The following is a 15,254-nucleotide window of genomic DNA, read 5'->3' on the forward strand; positions in this document are numbered from 1 at the left end:
GGTATTGGTGTTGATAGTTGTCTTGAAGTTCGAGGCGCGATGACAAATGCTCTAATAAGTCGGACTGGATGCTGATGATATATTCCACTTTGCCCCGCGAGTGCCCCGCATGGGGGTGAAAGAAATATCAGGACAGATTTTGTTCTTTAGTGGTTCAAATATCGTGTAGACGCTCCACTTGCACAGGGTACGGAGATCTGTTAACGAATTAATTCTGTCAACTCTTGCCCCTCGGTCGATAAATGTCCAAAGTTTCTGGTCTGGACATCACGGATGAAAAGAGTAGTGGTTTGATCAAGAATGTTGAAGTTTGACATCGATTGCACACGAAACAGTATTTTTCAACCTCCCATGGCCGCTTTTACTAGTCTCACCGGTAAATCTCTCATGATGGATATTCGAAAGAACAAAAAACATGAGCCATCGAAACTCACATGAATGAATGAGCTGGCTTGGCTTGTCATGGGCCGTTATCGATAAGGCCCGCCTAAATTTTTCAGTTTCCCACTCAACACCAAAGCAGGCTTCTGAGAGCAAGCCTGCTCAATACACATCATCTCATTTTCACTTCCTTCAACTATCGAGATTTTACTCGATCTTACTCCCCCTATAAATCTTGACTTACTACCAGTCATCTTAATATTTATATTAGTGGCATTCACTATAACTCTGTCCGCCCAACTTCTCATATCAGCTCTCCGCTTCACCAACATCATGGCGCCCTCAAGACCCGAAACAAAAAAGACGAATCCTGACATCGCAAAACTCATTGTTGATGCGCAGACTCAGCTTGAGGTGGGAAGACTAGAGGAGGCTGCTACACTTGCCCAGCAGGCTCTCGACGCCACCGGCCAAGGTGGTGACTTTGAGCTCAGCGCTGCCAACCTTTTGGGTACTATCTTTATCGAGTCTGGTGACATTGACGAGGCCCGGGCTGCTTTTGAGCGTGCGGTTCACCTCGACCAAGACGGAACCGTGGACGAGAAAATTGGTGGTGGCCCTGAGAAGTTCCTCCTTCTCGCCCAGCTCAGTGAGGAGGGTGGTCTTGACACCGTTCAATGGTATGAGCGTGGTGCGACGGCGCTCCGAAAGCAGATTGCAGTACTGAGCGAGATTCGATCACCCACCCCTCAACAAAAAACATCCCTTCAGGAGAAGCAACACAAGCTGGCCGGAGTCCTCTGCGCTGTTGCCGAGGTGTATATGACCGACTTGTCGTGGGAGCCCGATGCCGAATCACGCTGCGAGACTCTTATTACCGAGGCTATGCTCCTCGCACCCGCGGCTCCTGAGACCTGGCAAACAGTTGCAAACGTTCGAATTTCACAGAGCCGTGCCAACGAGGCCCAGACCGCTCTGCGCAGGAGTCTTGAGTTGTGGCAGAACCTTCCCCCCAACCACCCTGATGTTCCCGAGTTTCCCACCAGAATTGCTCTCGCCCGCTTGCTGATGGAGACCGAACTGGAGGATGAGGCCTTGGGTGTGCTGGAGCGTCTTGTCACAGATGATGACACTAGTGTTGAGGCTTGGTATCTTGGCGGCTGGTGTCTTTACATCACCGGTGAGAAGCAGAAGACCACTGCCTCCAAGCCATGGAATGAAGTTACCAAGGACAACGAGGAGTGGAAGGGGCTGTGGAAGTCATCGAGACAGTGGCTTTCTCAGTGCTTGAAGTTGTTCGATATGCAAGAGTACGAAGACGAGCGACTCGGAGAGCACGCCAAGGAATTGTTGTCATGTATCAACAAGGAGATCGGTGAGCCAGCTGATGGCGAGTTGGATGACTGGGAAGACCCCAGCGACGGCGAGAACGATGATGATGCCGAGATGCAGGGTTGATTGTTTTATATCGAAGGCTTAGACGGAATGGATTAAAAAGCATTTGGTACGGCGTTTTGGAAGAAAAATGGGCATGTCTAGAGAAAATCTTGCCACTAGAATTTAGTTAAAACTGAACGGATTACCTCCGAGTCTATATCAGAACCTATGATCCGTGAACGCGGCAGCAGTGAGCTTTTAGTCTTTTCCCGCTTTCTTCTCAGTGATATCGTCTATCATCTCATCTCATAGAAGACTGCTCGCTATTGCCTTGTATTTGTATTTATATTCGTATCCAAGCCCAAACTCCAAGTAATGCACCTTTGCTATATGGCCCCTTATACAGCCTCAACCTTGAGCTTCTCAACACCCTCCACAGGCATGTCGTCATCCTCTTCATCGTCACCCTTACCAGCAAGACCTCTCTCCCAAAGCTGTCTGCCCGATAAGCGAGCAGGCTCCTTGACCTTTGCCTTTTTCATCTCAGCTAGACGATCGTCCTCTTCCTGTTGCCTCTTCTCCTCCATCTCCTTTATGAAACCCTCGCGCCACTTAATAAAAGTCTCAGGAGTCACACGGGTACCGTGGAATTTCTTGTTCTCCTCTGCCTCTGCAGCCTGGGCAGCTTCCTCGTGGGCCCTTGTGATGACATCCTTGCGCTCTTGGATTAGCTGCTCGGCATTATCCTTTAGTGTAGAAACTATCGCAAAGATCATTGCCATGCCGAGGTTTTCTTGGATGGTCTCGTCGAGGCTGGCGAGAAGCTGGTCGCGATCTTCTGCGACATTGAAATGTTCGTGGGATATGGCATTGGGAGGAGCTAGGATGTCTAGATGGGGTGGCTTTTCGGGATAGTCTTCTGGATACCTCACTTGGAGGAGCATGCTCGGGGGTTCTTGATCTTCTTCATCGGGAATATCTAGTGCGACTGAGACTCTAAACTCGGTTTCAGAAATGTCTAGAAAATGATTAGACACAGGCAGATCTTAATAGGTGGATTTTTTTGAACTGGAGATTGTACCTGTAATTTCTTCAGGGAAAATTGACTCGAGAACCTCGCGCTCTTCAACTTGATCTTCCCGTCCCATTTTGATGATTTGACCAAAAGGCTCTAAAACGTAAAATATTACTTTTGATAGAGTCTCGAAATGACGAGAGTCCTCATGAGGGTGGGGAGGTTTACAGACGGCGGGGTGACGGGAGAGACTAAAGAGGCTTAGTGTCTTGCTGACCGCCCGGCAGTTTCTCATAATCGCAGGCTCAGTCACTTCAAACCTCATCATAATACAATGATGGTTTCCATTATAAATTACCGTCCATGTTTAGATTTACAATTGAAGCAACTGTATCATACAATCTCTTACATTATTTCTGCAATACCGTGGCTTTGTTTCGTGTGAGAGCCGTAAATCCCTTCTGTTGCTATTGACCTGGTAATTGTATGATAAGGTCTCACAGATTTTACTTCGATCTTGCTTAGATTAATACTTTAGCTAAGAAGAACTATAATCTACACATACTTCTAACTCGGGACATATAGGTAGGCTCAATTGAGCAAGAACATACAGTATAAATTGACCTACTATGTTAGTCACTATAAGGTGCACGTGACAATCTCGACTGCATTAAAAAAGAACGGGTCTCCTCTTATCAGTTAGCCTAGCGGCCAAACGTTACCTTATCAGTAGGAAAAAAAAGTTGAAGTCTCAACTCTGCGACCCTGCATCCACCCATATACCCATATCGATCAAATTCATAACAATGGCTACCAAATCTGCAGCCGTTGGCGACAAGAGAAAGTCCGCTCCTAACGGCAAGTACCAGGCTTCTTCCAAGTTCAGCAAGAAGCCTAGACTCGATGAGAGAAAGGTCAAGAAGGAACCTGTGAAGGAGTCGGAGGATTCTGACGAGGAAGATGGCGGTGCCGATCTGAGCGAAGAGGCTCCCAAGAGGTCTTCAAATGGTGCTGGAGATGGAAACAACTTTGAGCGAAGTATGTTGTATTCCTCAATTCCCATGCGCAACTATTCAATGCTAACCCTTTTTCAGCTTCCGGTCAAACTTCACGCGAATCCCATGCCAAGCAGAAGCAGCTCGCCCAGGAGCGCAAGGCCGCAAAGCCTCTTGCTGACGAAGTCCAACGCACAAAGAAGCTGTGGGAGAGACTGCGACGAAAGTCCCATGTTCCCAAGGAGGAGCGACAGACATTGGTTGATGAACTGTTCACCATCATCACCGGTCGCATCAAGGATTTCGTCCTCAAGCACGACGCCGTGCGCGCTGTCCAGACCGCCATCAAGTACGCCTCACCCGATCAGAAGAAGCAGATTGCTCGCGAGTTGACGGGCACATACGCTCAGCTTGCCGAGAGTCGATATGCCAAGTTCCTGATTGGAAAGCTTCTGGTCCAGAACGACGAGGAGATCCGAGATATCATTATTCCCGAGTTTTATGGCCGTGTCCGAAAGATGATTAACCACCCCGAAGCTTCATGGATTCTCGACGATGTCTACCGAGGTGTTGCGACAAAGGAACAAAAGGCCATCCTTCTGCGCGAGTGGTACGGTCCCGAGTTCTCTCTCCGAGAGCTCACCAAGGATACAAACCCTACTTCCGACCTCAAGGCCATCCTTGAGGCTGAGCCTAGCAAGCGAGGTCTCATCATGAGGAGTCTGGTTGAAATTATCGGCTCACTTGTCAACAAGAAGATGACCGGTTTCACCATGCTCCACGACGCTATGTTCCAGTACTTCTCTGCCACCCAGCCTGGCACAGAAGAGTTCACCGAGTTCTTTGAGATGGTCAAGGGTGACGAGAGCGGAGATTTGCTCAAGAACATGGCTTTCACCCGCAACGGCGCCAAGCTTACCTGTTTGCTCCTGGCTCACGGATCCTCTAAGGACCGAAAGCAGATTCTCAAGACTTACAAAGACACTTTCCTGCTAATGTCTGGCGACATCTGGGCACACCTCATTATTCTTACTGCCTACGATGTTATTGATGACACTAAGCTTACTGCCAAAACCATCTTCCCTGAGATCCTCGGCGAGGGTGAGAGCCTTGCTCAGAACGTTGTTGCTGCAGCCAACAACCCCTTTGCCAGGACAACGATTCTTTATCTCTTCGAGGGGCTTGCCAAGTCTCTATTCCCCCCCAGCCAGTCATTCGAGGTTGAGATTCTCAAAGAGGTTCACGAGATCCGTCAGACAACGAGTAAGAAGGATGAGGACATTCGCCGCAATGAACTCGTCACTGCTATTTCGCCTCAGCTCATCTCTGTCATTGGTGAGGTTCCTTCCGAACTTACTGCCACCGCTTTTGGCTGCCAATTTGTCACAGATGTCCTCCTCTCGGGAGTTGGTGACAAGCAGCAGGCTCTTGAGGCCATCGCCCAGTCAGCCAGTGGCAACCCCAGCGAGGAACCAGCAGATGATGATCTTCAGCCCCAGGTACACATCTCAAGGACTCCCCACGGTGGCCGCATGCTGAAGTCGCTGATCCAAGGCGGCAAATACGACAAGGCTGCCGGCAAGATTATCCCCGTTGACCCTCCTCTCGAGTTCTCCAACGTCCTCTACCCAGTCATCAAGGAGCACATTATGGACTGGGCCACCGGACCCAGCTCATTCGTTGTTCTTGGTCTTCTTGAGGCCGGCGACTTTGGAGAGACCGATGCGCTCAAGAAGACGCTCAAGAAGAATAAGAAGACCCTTGAGAAGGCCGCCACCGAGGAGACCCCTGAGCAGAAGGCTGCTCGTGAGGCTCACGAGGCTGCGCCTAAGGATGCCAAGAAGGGCAAGAAGAAGGCAGAGAAGAAGTCCGTTGGTAATGCTGGTAGCAGGCTGTTGCTGGAGAAGTTGTAAACGTAAAGCCGAAGAGATCGGGTCATGGATAGAGAGATGTGGTGTTTTAATTATCATATATCAGGCGTTTAAAACTAGGGTGTTTTTGACAATGATATCACGGACTGATATGTTCCTTGCTTGTCTATCTTCACAATATTTCCTGGACCTAGATGGCGACTATTGGGACATGTAAGCAACACATTTACGTGAGGAAACGATGTTGCATGACGAACAATTGGAGTTGCATCCGCTTCTGCTAATAGACCTCCTAAATCCTTGTTTTCTTTTCTGCAATTGTATGATGTGCTACGGTTAGGGGTACAGTTTCGCGCCGTTGGAGTCACACATGGCAGTGAATTGTTTGCTCGGCACTGTTTCGGTGTTGATACTTTCGTAAAAACCATCTTCGGATTATAGAGATGCAGGCGTGGTGCTATGTAGGTAGAAAGACTGACTGAATAGCACATTGACATTCAGATAGATAGGCACGCTTTATATATGCATTCAGGTGAATCGAACTGGGGGGCTTATTCACATTCGTTCCTAATTACTCGTTTCATAAATTTGTGTTTTTATTGAGGTAGTACAAAGGGGGAAGTACAAGATAGATACAAGATGCACACGGGCCACTATGAGATACTTTGTATGACTATATCTTGCCATGGCAGTTGGATGTACTACATCAATAAAACGTTTCATGTTACGTTGTCTAGAGATAGATCTTGCATATGATACTAGCACTATGCAGTAGGTAGCGAGTCGAGTGGAGGTAAAGGATAGCTGGTTTACCGCTTCTCGGGAGTGTAAGTATTGTGCTGAGTCTGCCATTGATAAATAGATAGATGGCCTGTTGTTATTCTTCACTTCTTCCTTTTAATATCGCATTAGCTAATAGAGGGTTTCATATATTGATCTTGGTTTGTAATGTATACTCTTCACCACCTCTTAGCTACCTCTCCCTCTCCTCCTCGTGGCCTGTTCGTGATTATTTGATTCTTGGCCTCGTTGCACCAGTCTTCTTAGAAGTTCCAGAGCTGTAACTCGATTACCGTTACTTGTTACTCTATAGGTAAGCTCAACGCCTTATTGCAATACGATTTCCTAGCAATTTCTTTCGATTATTACTTTGGTGTAAAGTGTTGAGGCAAGTTTGGCCGGCAGCTGTTGGCAGCTGGCAGCTGGCGAGTTGCAACTGCTAATCAGCAAACTTCTTCCTCCTTTCCATCTTTCTATTTCGACGTCATCTGCACAAACGGAAAAGGCCCATCCAACGTAACTCTTGCAACATCACAAACACCATCTCTTCATCCTTTTCCCCTCTTCACTTTCTCCTTTCTCGTTTACTCGCCTCGTTCCGTAAATCAGCTATAACACGATCCGCCCTCACAAGGGGGCAAAGTGACTCTCTCAGTTGCGTGAACACTTTTCCCCAGATTCACGGTCCATGCGATAGTATATCAAACGCGGCTTCGCTTGACGACCAAAAACGTATTCTAACTTTCAAAGCAAACCAATACCAACAAGGCAAGCCAAAACCAATATATTCTTACCTTGATTGACAGCCCATGCCCCCCATTTCTGTACTGTTTGTCCATCATGACCAAAATCCTACGAGTTGACGACAAGAAAGAATGCGGCGCTGACAAACAATACTACGAATGTAGTTACTTTAATTTCAAATACGTCGGTTGTTGTACTCACGATCCATGCATCAAGCCTCGCGGCTGTCTCGACGACCCCGTCACCTCGGAACCCGGGTCATGGTTAACCAGTGACATGTCTGATACCGAGACCACTACACGCGGGAGATCTATTACCGTACTTAGCGATATGGGAACTTCTGTTTCCAGGTTCTTTATTTCAGAAGTTCCTGATACCAAAACCACTCTTGAGACTCGAAGAAGACCCAGTGTTTCCATCACCATGTCCGAAGACGAGGAGTCATCTTCACTTGCAAGCCGCACATTATTTCCCACGACTATGACCGACTCAGGCACTACTCGCACAGTTTCAAACCCCCATCGCGTTACAGTCACCAACAAAAAAACCATATATACCAGCCTGGGGCCTTCGACACCCAGCGGCTTCCTGACTTCGGTGACCTCAGCCGGTACGGATCAATTGCCGTTCCCTACCGGATCCTTTGAGAGCACATCTGTCTCTTTGCCTACTGAGACGGGTACCCCGAGTGCTTATCTCGGGGAGAACAGCAAGAATGGATCGCCTTCAATCGGGCTTGTTGTTGGTGCTGCCATCGGCGGTGTCACTTTCCTAGGCCTGATTGTCGGTGCAGTGATTTACATACGTCGTCGGAGGGCCAAGAACATCGAGTTCCCTAACACTCCCTACTACCTAGAAGAAAAGGGGGAGAAGAGCTATCTCAGCAGGATATTGTCACGCAAGAGCACTCGCAGGAGCCAGGACCCCTTTGCGCCGTTTGGAGGTATGTTACCAGATTCATCATCGGACGTCGACGAATCGCTACCGAAACGAATGCTAAACCTACTCTGCAGGCCGTATCGACAGAGTAGACAACCACCTCCAGCCCCCCAGTGGCACTTTTGAGATGGATGGCACTGACAATGTTGTGCATGAGCTTCCTGCCGTCACTTATGACGACGGTAACGAGAAGGAGTCTCACCCGGGAAGTCGCGCGGCAGCCAATTCGAATACTGGACACACTGCCGTTTCTGGACATTCCGCTCAAACTGCATATCCCACAGCGACTGGGAGCTGCATAGACCCTCGTGCCAACCTCAACGCAACCTTGGAGGATCGTCAACAAAAGCAATTCGTCAACCACTGGAATCAATATCGAGCTCTAGGAGAAAATGCGAATCAACGTCAATAAGGATGGAAGGATGTAATTACAGGAGGTATCGGGGGGCTGTCAATGGTTTGGCAGGAAAGGTGAACACATAGTGAGTGACAAGCATTTGATGGCGTTGTGCGGAGAATACTCTCGTTTTCTCCCTTGTGTTTTGTAAGACATGATTCGTTACTTGGAGCTCAAATTAAGGATCTATAGGTTAAAACTGCCCGAGGGTGGTATGCAGATCCAAGCTCTGCGCAAGCCTCACTCATCATAATAATGATATGTATTCTTTGCTATTGGATTAAATCTAGTAACAGACGGCAGTTCATTCTTCCCGTTTGCGGCCCGCTCCTCGGGGCTGAATCGGGTGAGCTTCCGTTTCTGCTGTATCACATAATTACTTGCTTATGTTGGAAGTGGAGAGCTGACTGCCTTACTCTGTACTTTAGATACTCGGAACCATTCGATTCGAGCTTGCTACATGCCGAGAATGCTTGTGCTAGGCACTCTCTGCGCTGACACCATGCACCATGCGCTGATTGACCAATCTGTGCTGATGTCTAACACCTTTATGCAGCACTTGTCAGATTGTTATGTAGTTTCACCGCAACTGCCTCGTCCTCGACAGGAGCCTATCACAACCCTCAATCCAGCATGATGATCTACCGAAGATGGAGGGGAGGTGGTATATTAGGCCTATCTGAGACTGCCGACCGAGACACAAAAGCTGTGGCTTCAGCTGAGTTCAAATACTGCAGGGAGAAACCCAAGACGGGAGCCTGGCAGAAACCAGGCTGTGCCCCCAGGTGTCCAGCACGAAAATTGGTATAAGATCCGAGGATAGACGGTCAATTGACTGTGGTGCCTAACTCTCAGTTCCAAGAACCCTTTTCTCTACATCTTTTTGGACATCACTTTACAAAATGCCTTCTGAGCCTCAAGTCTCCAAAGCTTTCCTCCCTCTAGAGGATGGCTCTCACCATGAAGCAACAGAAGATGCCCGAGCTGCTCCTAAGCGCATCGTCATCTGCTGTGACGGCACTTGGCAATCCTCTGTGTCAGGTCTCAAGAACATCCCGTCCAACGTGACAAGACTTGCTCGCTCTATTGCCCGCAGCGGCAAGGACAAGGATGGAAAAGTCTGGCAGCAGGTAGTATACTATGACGCAGGCATTGGTAGCGGAGATCTGGGTCAGACAGAGGCCAACCGACAGGGAGGCACAGGCATTGGGTTTGTAGGCAATGTCATTGAAGCTTACAACTTCATTGTCCTCAACTACAATCTCGGAGACGAGATCTTCTGCTTTGGCTTCTCGCGCGGAGCGTACACTGCTCGCGCGGTAGCCGGTCTCGTCACTGACATTGGCATTGTCTGTCCTAGGGATCTCCAAGACTTCCCAGACCTGTACGCCCTGTATCAGAAGAACCCCGATGGTTTGCACTTCCGCAAGTCGCAGGCTTATCTAGAATGGGTCAACGGCGTTCCCGCCAAGAAACAGTCCAACGGAGGATCTCAGGTTCCGTCTGAGTGGGATAGTCCTCCCCATCATGATGCACCCGAGCCCTCACGGTTTGTCAAAGTTATCGGTGTTTTTGACACAGTTGGTAGCCTGGGGATTCCGGACTTGCCCTGGACGCGCTTCAACTTGAAGTTTCTCGAAAAGACTATTGGAATCACCGAGCCGGGCTTCCATAACATTCACCTTAGCCCTTGTAAGTTAACGACTGAATCAGAAATTTGGATCTTCAAAACTGACATTCACTCAGACATCAAACATGCCTACCACGCCTTGGCTCTCGATGAACACCGAGGCCCCTTCTCGCCCAGTCTTTGGCACTTCCCAACCAACAAAGACCAGGCCCCAAAGCCTGCCAAGGATGTCAAGCAACTCTGGTCCGACTGGGAGAAGGTCTACAAGACTCCCAATGCCAGCAAGAAAGAGCTACAAGAAGCATGGGGCGCTGTCGTCGATGGTGAGATGTATGAGCAGTTGCGTGACAACAGGTCTGAGCTTCTGCAAGTCTGGTTCCCGGGTGTTCACATTAACATTGGTGGTGGAAATGACGATCCTCTCACAGACAAGAAGAGCGATTTCGAACGTGAGTCCACAAGCAGATAGTGATTTCTGAGTTTGCTAACAAAAGTAGAAATTGCACTCATCTCGTTCGGTTGGATGTGCGAGCAGGTCGCCCCCTTCCTTGAATTCGCTGAAGGCGGCAGCTTGGGTGATCTTGGCAAATCAGCAGTCCAAGATCGCTACAACCTCCTCAAGCCTCTCCTGACTAACATTCAAAACGGGGACGAGAAGGATTATGGTGGTGGTTTGCTGACAAGTCGCATCGCAGCCTCACTTGATCGCACTGGCATCAAGAAGGCAGACGTGCGAAAGATCCCAGAAGAGACCATCCGCGGCTGGGCAACAGGCCCAATCATTGATAGTTTCACAGGTGCCATGATTGCCAGTGGTTCGATTGACAGAACGCCTGGCAACTACAGCAAGGACGACAAGGGCCGCGAGCTTGGTGAAACTCACGAGATGATTCATCCATGCGTCCAGTACCGCATGAACAAAGTCTCCAGTTACAAGCCCAAGGCTCTACGTGGGTTTGAGAGAACTGCTGAGGGCAAAAAGGGGTATGTATGGAAGAAGGGTAATGTTCAGATTCCTGAGTTTGTGATCAAGACTGAAGATGCGTTTACGAGATATGTTGCTGAGCAGGATCGCTATGCGACTGAATTTATCAAGTCGATCGATAATGTTTCGGTCTGAGGACAGTTTGTAGTTAGTTAATTCAGCAATGTCATGTATTTCGATCCATCATCGAGTCTCAAATCAGTGTTAATTATAAGCCATGACGTTGAATTCATCTACGCTATTTTCTTATCGTCGACCTCGAAGGAGGGAGATTTGTAGCCTGGAAACTCTCTATATGATGCGTGTTGGTCGCACCGATATAAGCCATCCTTGTCTCTTGGATACTACCTAGATAGCTTGTGTCATTTGGTCCTGTCGAGTCTTTGCCTGTTACGACGATAGCTATTATTGGACATCTCTGTCCATGTACTTGTAACAAGAATCCTGCAACCTAAACATGTATAGATAGATCTTCAATCTAATTCTACTCACCAAGAATGAAACAAATCTAATTATTAATAGTTTGTCATAAAAACATCAGTAGTACAGGAACCAGGAAATATCCGATAGTCCGTCTGACAAGCAAGGAATGATGCACATTTCGAGCCATACCTTGATACTTGCATGGACTATGACCATCGTGTATTCCCTAAACAAAATATGCGGTGTCCCCTTTTACCCGCTATGCGCCTCAAATGCAAGAGTTTAAATTAAAAAAAAGTCGCCATCCTTCAAAATTACGACTTCCGTTTCCCAGAATTTTCTTTTTGATTCTTCGAACTTGAATAAATATGCGCGCGTCAACCACCGCGAAAAGATACCAATCTGTTGAAGTACGCCCTCGTTTGGTGTTGAGTTTGAACAAAGTCTCGTTATGTAGATGCAGTGAGCGCTTCATCGAGTCTGGAGCTTAGAAATCTCGTCGAGCAAATCCTGAAGGTCCTGATCCGAGATCTTGTCGGCCAGTGAAGGAATCAGTGTCTTCGCCTCGTCGGCTCCTTCACAGCATAGGGAGCCTAGGAACAAAGGGTCAGCATTCTTGAAGTGAAGCCGTCAGGCCGCCATGACTGCCATACCCAGCTGTGCGCGCTCAAACTTGGCAAGATTCTTGTGTGCGCTGAGAAGACGCTCAACAGCTTCTACGTTCTCCTTTTGCGTGAATCGCGCAAAGTTATCGAGGTAGGTGAGAGTCGAGTTCAACATCCTATACGCAGTCAGCCTCTATGTTCGCGATTCAGAAGTCACAGAGGTTGTTTACTCGGTGTTGTTAACGTTTCGGCGGTCATTCTTTCGCTTGGCGTGGAGAGCGTTTAGAACCAGAGCAGCTTCGGAGAGTGTCAGAGTATCAACATCCTGGAACTCTCCGAGATTGAGATTCGCAGAGGCTTCCTCGTTTCCGGGAGTTGGGGGCTTGGGTCGTGAGGTTCTAGGGTGGTGAACCTTCTTGGGCGGCTGCTGAGGAGCCGCTGGTAATTGTTGATCGTCCATCGCAAAGGAAGTTTTATGTTGAGAGCGTGTTAAAGGTGGGAGCTGTAATTCTACCGCGTGGAGTTCGTGTGTTCGTAACTAATCAGCGGGTGGTGAGGGTGATCGGTATGCGAAAGGGCCTTTGTTTAAAATGGGTATAATGGATATGAAAGTTGAAAGACGGGCCTGGAAGAGTCGAGAGATCGGAGACAGATACTGTACGTATCCCAACTTAATTAATTAGTGGGGCTACAATGCTACTGGGTTTAGGCCAGGTACCTCCCTGAAGTACCTAAAGTGAAACCTTCCAGTTGGTAGGAGAGTCGCGTGGCGGTCCCCTCCAGCCTCTAGATGTAGCATGTCTTGTCAATCAATCCATCAACCCTTATTAAATACTTCCACCATCAAACTGTAACAAGACTTGAGAGCACTCAAAGATCTATTACAAGTTACAGCCCACGATTTAATACAAGTAACTGTTCAAGTAAGCATCTCATTTCTACGCAAAGGCGATACTAATTCTGTACTCGCAGGCTCATCTCAACCCTCATCCCTCTCATTCTCACCCTTGCTCTCGTTCATGGTCCCTTCTTTGATATAAATAAACGGACGAGGCTCAGGGGCACGCAGACGACAAGCTAGGGTACTTGTGTTAAACAAGAAAGACGGGACATCATGTAAGGACGCTGCTCCTCGAAAGCTTAGAGGGCACATCATTAACCGTGTCACAGGACTATATTTGCTCTCATCATTATCAACAAGGCCGGTGGCTTAGTCTACAACAAAAACTTCCACGAGGGCCTCAAACAGATCAGCACAAATGACTATTTGGTCCTTGCTGGAACCTTTCACGGGTAATCCTCCCTCGATCTCTCCAATATGACTTCGTCATTCTACACAAGCGTACGAAAGCTCACATCGACTTCCAGTGTTCATGCAATCACCTCCCGTCTCAACCCAGTCAACAATATACCAGAAGCAACGCCTCCAGGTAGCAGACCAGAACCACCATCCGGTCTAGAAGTGCTCGAGACAGAAAACTTTCGCATGCAGTGCTTCAACACCATGACAGGCACAAAGTTCCTTCTCTTCACCGACACAACACAGGCAAACGTTGATGTCACCATCCGGAAGATCTACGATCTCTACTCCGATTATGTCATGAAGAACCCTTTTTATTCCCTAGAGATGCCTGTTCGCTGCGACATCTTTGACCGGAAACTACTATCATACATCAGGGAGATCAACAACCGATAGATTGGTAGTTTATAGATTACGGTGTAATTAAGGGACGGATGCATGTATCGTAATGGCTTTAATCTTCTTGTCATCTAAAACCCCCTGTCTGTGTCTATTGTACAGTTTCTGCAATGTTGACAAAGCGGAACCATAATCTATTATGAGGTGTCCATCTTGTCTCCATCACCCTTCTTGTCCTTATCTTGGTCCTTGCTGCTTGATCCCTGACCCTCATCTTCCTCCTTGACATCACCTAGAGAGGCCTTCTTGGCAGCCTCCTCCTCTTCGCGAGCGGCCTTCTCCTGCCGGGCCTTCTCCTCCTCCATACTCATGCGTAGGGCAAGAGCAAGCTCGGGCTCCATCGCAGGATCGAAACCGAACTCGAATTCATCGTTGCCACCGCCTGCACCTCCAGCTCCGCCGGATCCACCAGCGTTTTCACCCAGAAGAATGGGCGAAGAAACGAGTTGGTCACTGAGTAGCTTGCTGCTAGGAGGAATGACTACCAAGTGACAGCCTTCATTGGTCTTGACCGTATCAATGAACAGTTGCAGCTTGTTCTTGGTGCTGTCGTCGTCGAGATCGCCAAACAAAACAAAGTCGACTGAGATATTGGCTTTCTTCATCTTCTTGGCGAGTGTGGTGAGCTCCTTCTCTGATTCCTCAACAGGGGAGCAGACGAAGACTATTATTCGTTGACGTTGGGATCGGTTTTGTCGGTGCTTCAAGGCAAGCTAAGAAAGTATTAATATATGCGTGAGATTACGAAGAAGCGTATGCGACTTACAGTAGCCACCTGGATACCTGTCTTCAGATGAGAGGAGCCTCCAATCTTCTTCTTCGTTCGATGCAGGCCCTCGAGGATCTTGCCCTGCTCAGTGGTGAGCGTCACCAACACCTCAGGTCCCTTGCCACCCATGCTCATAAGCCCAACAGATGATTCAGGGTTTCCTTGTGTAATAGACTGGAAGGTGATGTTGACGGCATCTACTTGCGAATCGAATCGTGTTGGTTGGTAGTCGCCATTTCTGCTGCTTTCGCTGTTGTCAACGACAACCATAACCGCCTCGAGAACCATAATGGGCGTTTTGTTTTTGTTCTGCAATGAAGAATACTTTTGAGTAAGTAGTTGTCGAGAGGCGAGAAAAAAGTACGGGTAGAGATGTACAGGTGTTGGTTGATGTCGAGCTTCGGTTGGAGGTGAGAAGGCTAGAAGCAAGTGAAGCTCCCAGTGTCGTAAGGCAGTTCAGCCTGGCGGAGCACAGCTGTACGGTCCAAAGGTAGAGCTACTTGGTTGCCGCGGAGATATGTGTGCAGTATCGAGTAGTTCTACCTACTGGGTAGCCCCTACCAAATGCTTGCGTCAGGGAAGCTAAGACAGATTACCTAATGCTAAGACCCACACACTTTGTTTACTTCCCGCAGCTCCACCTC

At 48.4% G+C, this 15,254-nt stretch overlaps 8 protein-coding genes across 8 annotated transcripts; 5 read left to right on the forward strand and 3 right to left on the reverse strand.

Moving 5' to 3' along the window:
• Positions 1-489: 489 nt before the first annotated feature.
• EDB82DRAFT_490170 (uncharacterized protein) lies at positions 490-1,983 on the forward strand. Its single transcript, XM_025729380.2, has one exon. The coding sequence runs from the start codon at positions 715-717 to the stop codon at positions 1,837-1,839; it is 1,125 nt and encodes a 374-aa protein (XP_025588610.1). The 5' UTR covers positions 490-714; the 3' UTR covers positions 1,840-1,983.
• Positions 1,984-2,988, reverse strand: EDB82DRAFT_490174 (RWD domain-containing protein). The gene is made up of 2 exons (XM_025729379.2): positions 2,840-2,988; positions 1,984-2,776 (listed from the first exon to the last, which is right to left on the reverse strand). Exons 1-2 carry the CDS (start codon positions 2,904-2,906, stop codon positions 2,157-2,159), a joined length of 687 nt encoding a protein of 228 aa, XP_025588609.1. The 5' UTR covers positions 2,907-2,988; the 3' UTR covers positions 1,984-2,156.
• A 498-nt stretch (positions 2,989-3,486) lies between these two features.
• On the forward strand, positions 3,487-6,086 carry EDB82DRAFT_441976 (armadillo-type protein). The gene is made up of 2 exons (XM_025729378.2): positions 3,487-3,811; positions 3,868-6,086. The coding sequence occupies exons 1-2, from the start codon at positions 3,580-3,582 to the stop codon at positions 5,679-5,681; spliced, it is 2,046 nt and encodes a 681-aa protein (XP_025588608.1). The 5' UTR covers positions 3,487-3,579; the 3' UTR covers positions 5,682-6,086.
• Positions 6,087-7,385: 1,299 nt separating this feature from the next.
• Positions 7,386-8,863, forward strand: EDB82DRAFT_490179 (uncharacterized protein). The gene is made up of 2 exons (XM_025729375.2): positions 7,386-8,106; positions 8,177-8,863. Exons 1-2 carry the CDS (start codon positions 7,440-7,442, stop codon positions 8,512-8,514), a joined length of 1,005 nt encoding a protein of 334 aa, XP_025588607.2. The 5' UTR covers positions 7,386-7,439; the 3' UTR covers positions 8,515-8,863.
• A 406-nt stretch (positions 8,864-9,269) lies between these two features.
• EDB82DRAFT_83464 (uncharacterized protein) lies at positions 9,270-11,527 on the forward strand. The gene is made up of 3 exons (XM_025729374.2): positions 9,270-10,191; positions 10,246-10,578; positions 10,627-11,527. The coding sequence occupies exons 1-3, from the start codon at positions 9,402-9,404 to the stop codon at positions 11,247-11,249; spliced, it is 1,746 nt and encodes a 581-aa protein (XP_025588606.1). The 5' UTR covers positions 9,270-9,401; the 3' UTR covers positions 11,250-11,527.
• Positions 11,528-12,008: 481 nt separating this feature from the next.
• Positions 12,009-12,602, reverse strand: EDB82DRAFT_521409 (HRDC-like protein; the record flags this gene model as incomplete). The annotated part of the gene is made up of 3 exons (XM_025729373.1): positions 12,009-12,130; positions 12,191-12,318; positions 12,373-12,602. 3 exons carry the CDS (start codon positions 12,600-12,602, stop codon positions 12,009-12,011), a joined length of 480 nt encoding a protein of 159 aa, XP_025588605.1.
• A 289-nt stretch (positions 12,603-12,891) lies between these two features.
• On the forward strand, positions 12,892-13,884 carry EDB82DRAFT_490187 (Sybindin-like protein). The gene is made up of 4 exons (XM_025729372.2): positions 12,892-13,065; positions 13,115-13,258; positions 13,313-13,435; positions 13,511-13,884. Coding segments are annotated over exons 2-4 (453 nt in total). The 5' UTR covers positions 12,892-13,065; positions 13,115-13,256; the 3' UTR covers positions 13,839-13,884.
• EDB82DRAFT_490188 (uncharacterized protein) lies at positions 13,885-15,136 on the reverse strand. The gene is made up of 2 exons (XM_025729371.2): positions 14,608-15,136; positions 13,885-14,554 (listed from the first exon to the last, which is right to left on the reverse strand). Exons 1-2 carry the CDS (start codon positions 14,896-14,898, stop codon positions 13,979-13,981), a joined length of 867 nt encoding a protein of 288 aa, XP_025588603.1. The 5' UTR covers positions 14,899-15,136; the 3' UTR covers positions 13,885-13,978.
• Positions 15,137-15,254: the final 118 nt, after the last annotated feature.

The sequence above is a fragment of the Fusarium venenatum genome (genome assembly GCF_020744135.1).
Source record: "Fusarium venenatum strain MPI-CAGE-CH-0201 chromosome Unknown EDB82scaffold_1, whole genome shotgun sequence".
NCBI classification, from domain to species: Eukaryota; Fungi; Ascomycota; class Sordariomycetes; order Hypocreales; family Nectriaceae; genus Fusarium; species Fusarium venenatum.

What these genes read in the sequence shown, in the direction of transcription:
- EDB82DRAFT_490170 (XM_025729380.2), top strand. Translation starts at nt 715, where the DNA reads ATGGCGCCCTCAAGACCCGAAACAAAAAAGACGAATCCTGACATCGCA.
- EDB82DRAFT_490174 (XM_025729379.2), bottom strand. Translation starts at nt 2,906, where the DNA reads ATGGGACGGGAAGATCAAGTTGAAGAGCGCGAGGTTCTCGAGTCAATT. An exon ending in TTTCCCTGAAGAAATTACAG is followed by an intron (nt 2,777 to 2,839) that starts GTACAATCTCCA and finishes ATCATTTTCTAG; the next exon opens with ACATTTCTGAAACCGAGTTT.
- EDB82DRAFT_441976 (XM_025729378.2), top strand. Translation starts at nt 3,580, where the DNA reads ATGGCTACCAAATCTGCAGCCGTTGGCGACAAGAGAAAGTCCGCTCCT. An exon ending in TGGAAACAACTTTGAGCGAA is followed by an intron (nt 3,812 to 3,867) that starts GTATGTTGTATT and finishes ACCCTTTTTCAG; the next exon opens with CTTCCGGTCAAACTTCACGC.
- EDB82DRAFT_490179 (XM_025729375.2), top strand. Translation starts at nt 7,440, where the DNA reads ATGTCTGATACCGAGACCACTACACGCGGGAGATCTATTACCGTACTT. An exon ending in CCCCTTTGCGCCGTTTGGAG is followed by an intron (nt 8,107 to 8,176) that starts GTATGTTACCAG and finishes CCTACTCTGCAG; the next exon opens with GCCGTATCGACAGAGTAGAC.
- EDB82DRAFT_83464 (XM_025729374.2), top strand. Translation starts at nt 9,402, where the DNA reads ATGCCTTCTGAGCCTCAAGTCTCCAAAGCTTTCCTCCCTCTAGAGGAT. An exon ending in TAACATTCACCTTAGCCCTT is followed by an intron (nt 10,192 to 10,245) that starts GTAAGTTAACGA and finishes ACATTCACTCAG; the next exon opens with ACATCAAACATGCCTACCAC. An exon ending in CAAGAAGAGCGATTTCGAAC is followed by an intron (nt 10,579 to 10,626) that starts GTGAGTCCACAA and finishes TAACAAAAGTAG; the next exon opens with AAATTGCACTCATCTCGTTC.
- EDB82DRAFT_490187 (XM_025729372.2), top strand. An exon ending in CTTGCTGGAACCTTTCACGG is followed by an intron (nt 13,436 to 13,510) that starts GTAATCCTCCCT and finishes ATCGACTTCCAG; the next exon opens with TGTTCATGCAATCACCTCCC.
- EDB82DRAFT_490188 (XM_025729371.2), bottom strand. Translation starts at nt 14,898, where the DNA reads ATGGTTCTCGAGGCGGTTATGGTTGTCGTTGACAACAGCGAAAGCAGC. An exon ending in CAGGTATCCAGGTGGCTACT is followed by an intron (nt 14,555 to 14,607) that starts GTAAGTCGCATA and finishes ATACTTTCTTAG; the next exon opens with CTTGCCTTGAAGCACCGACA.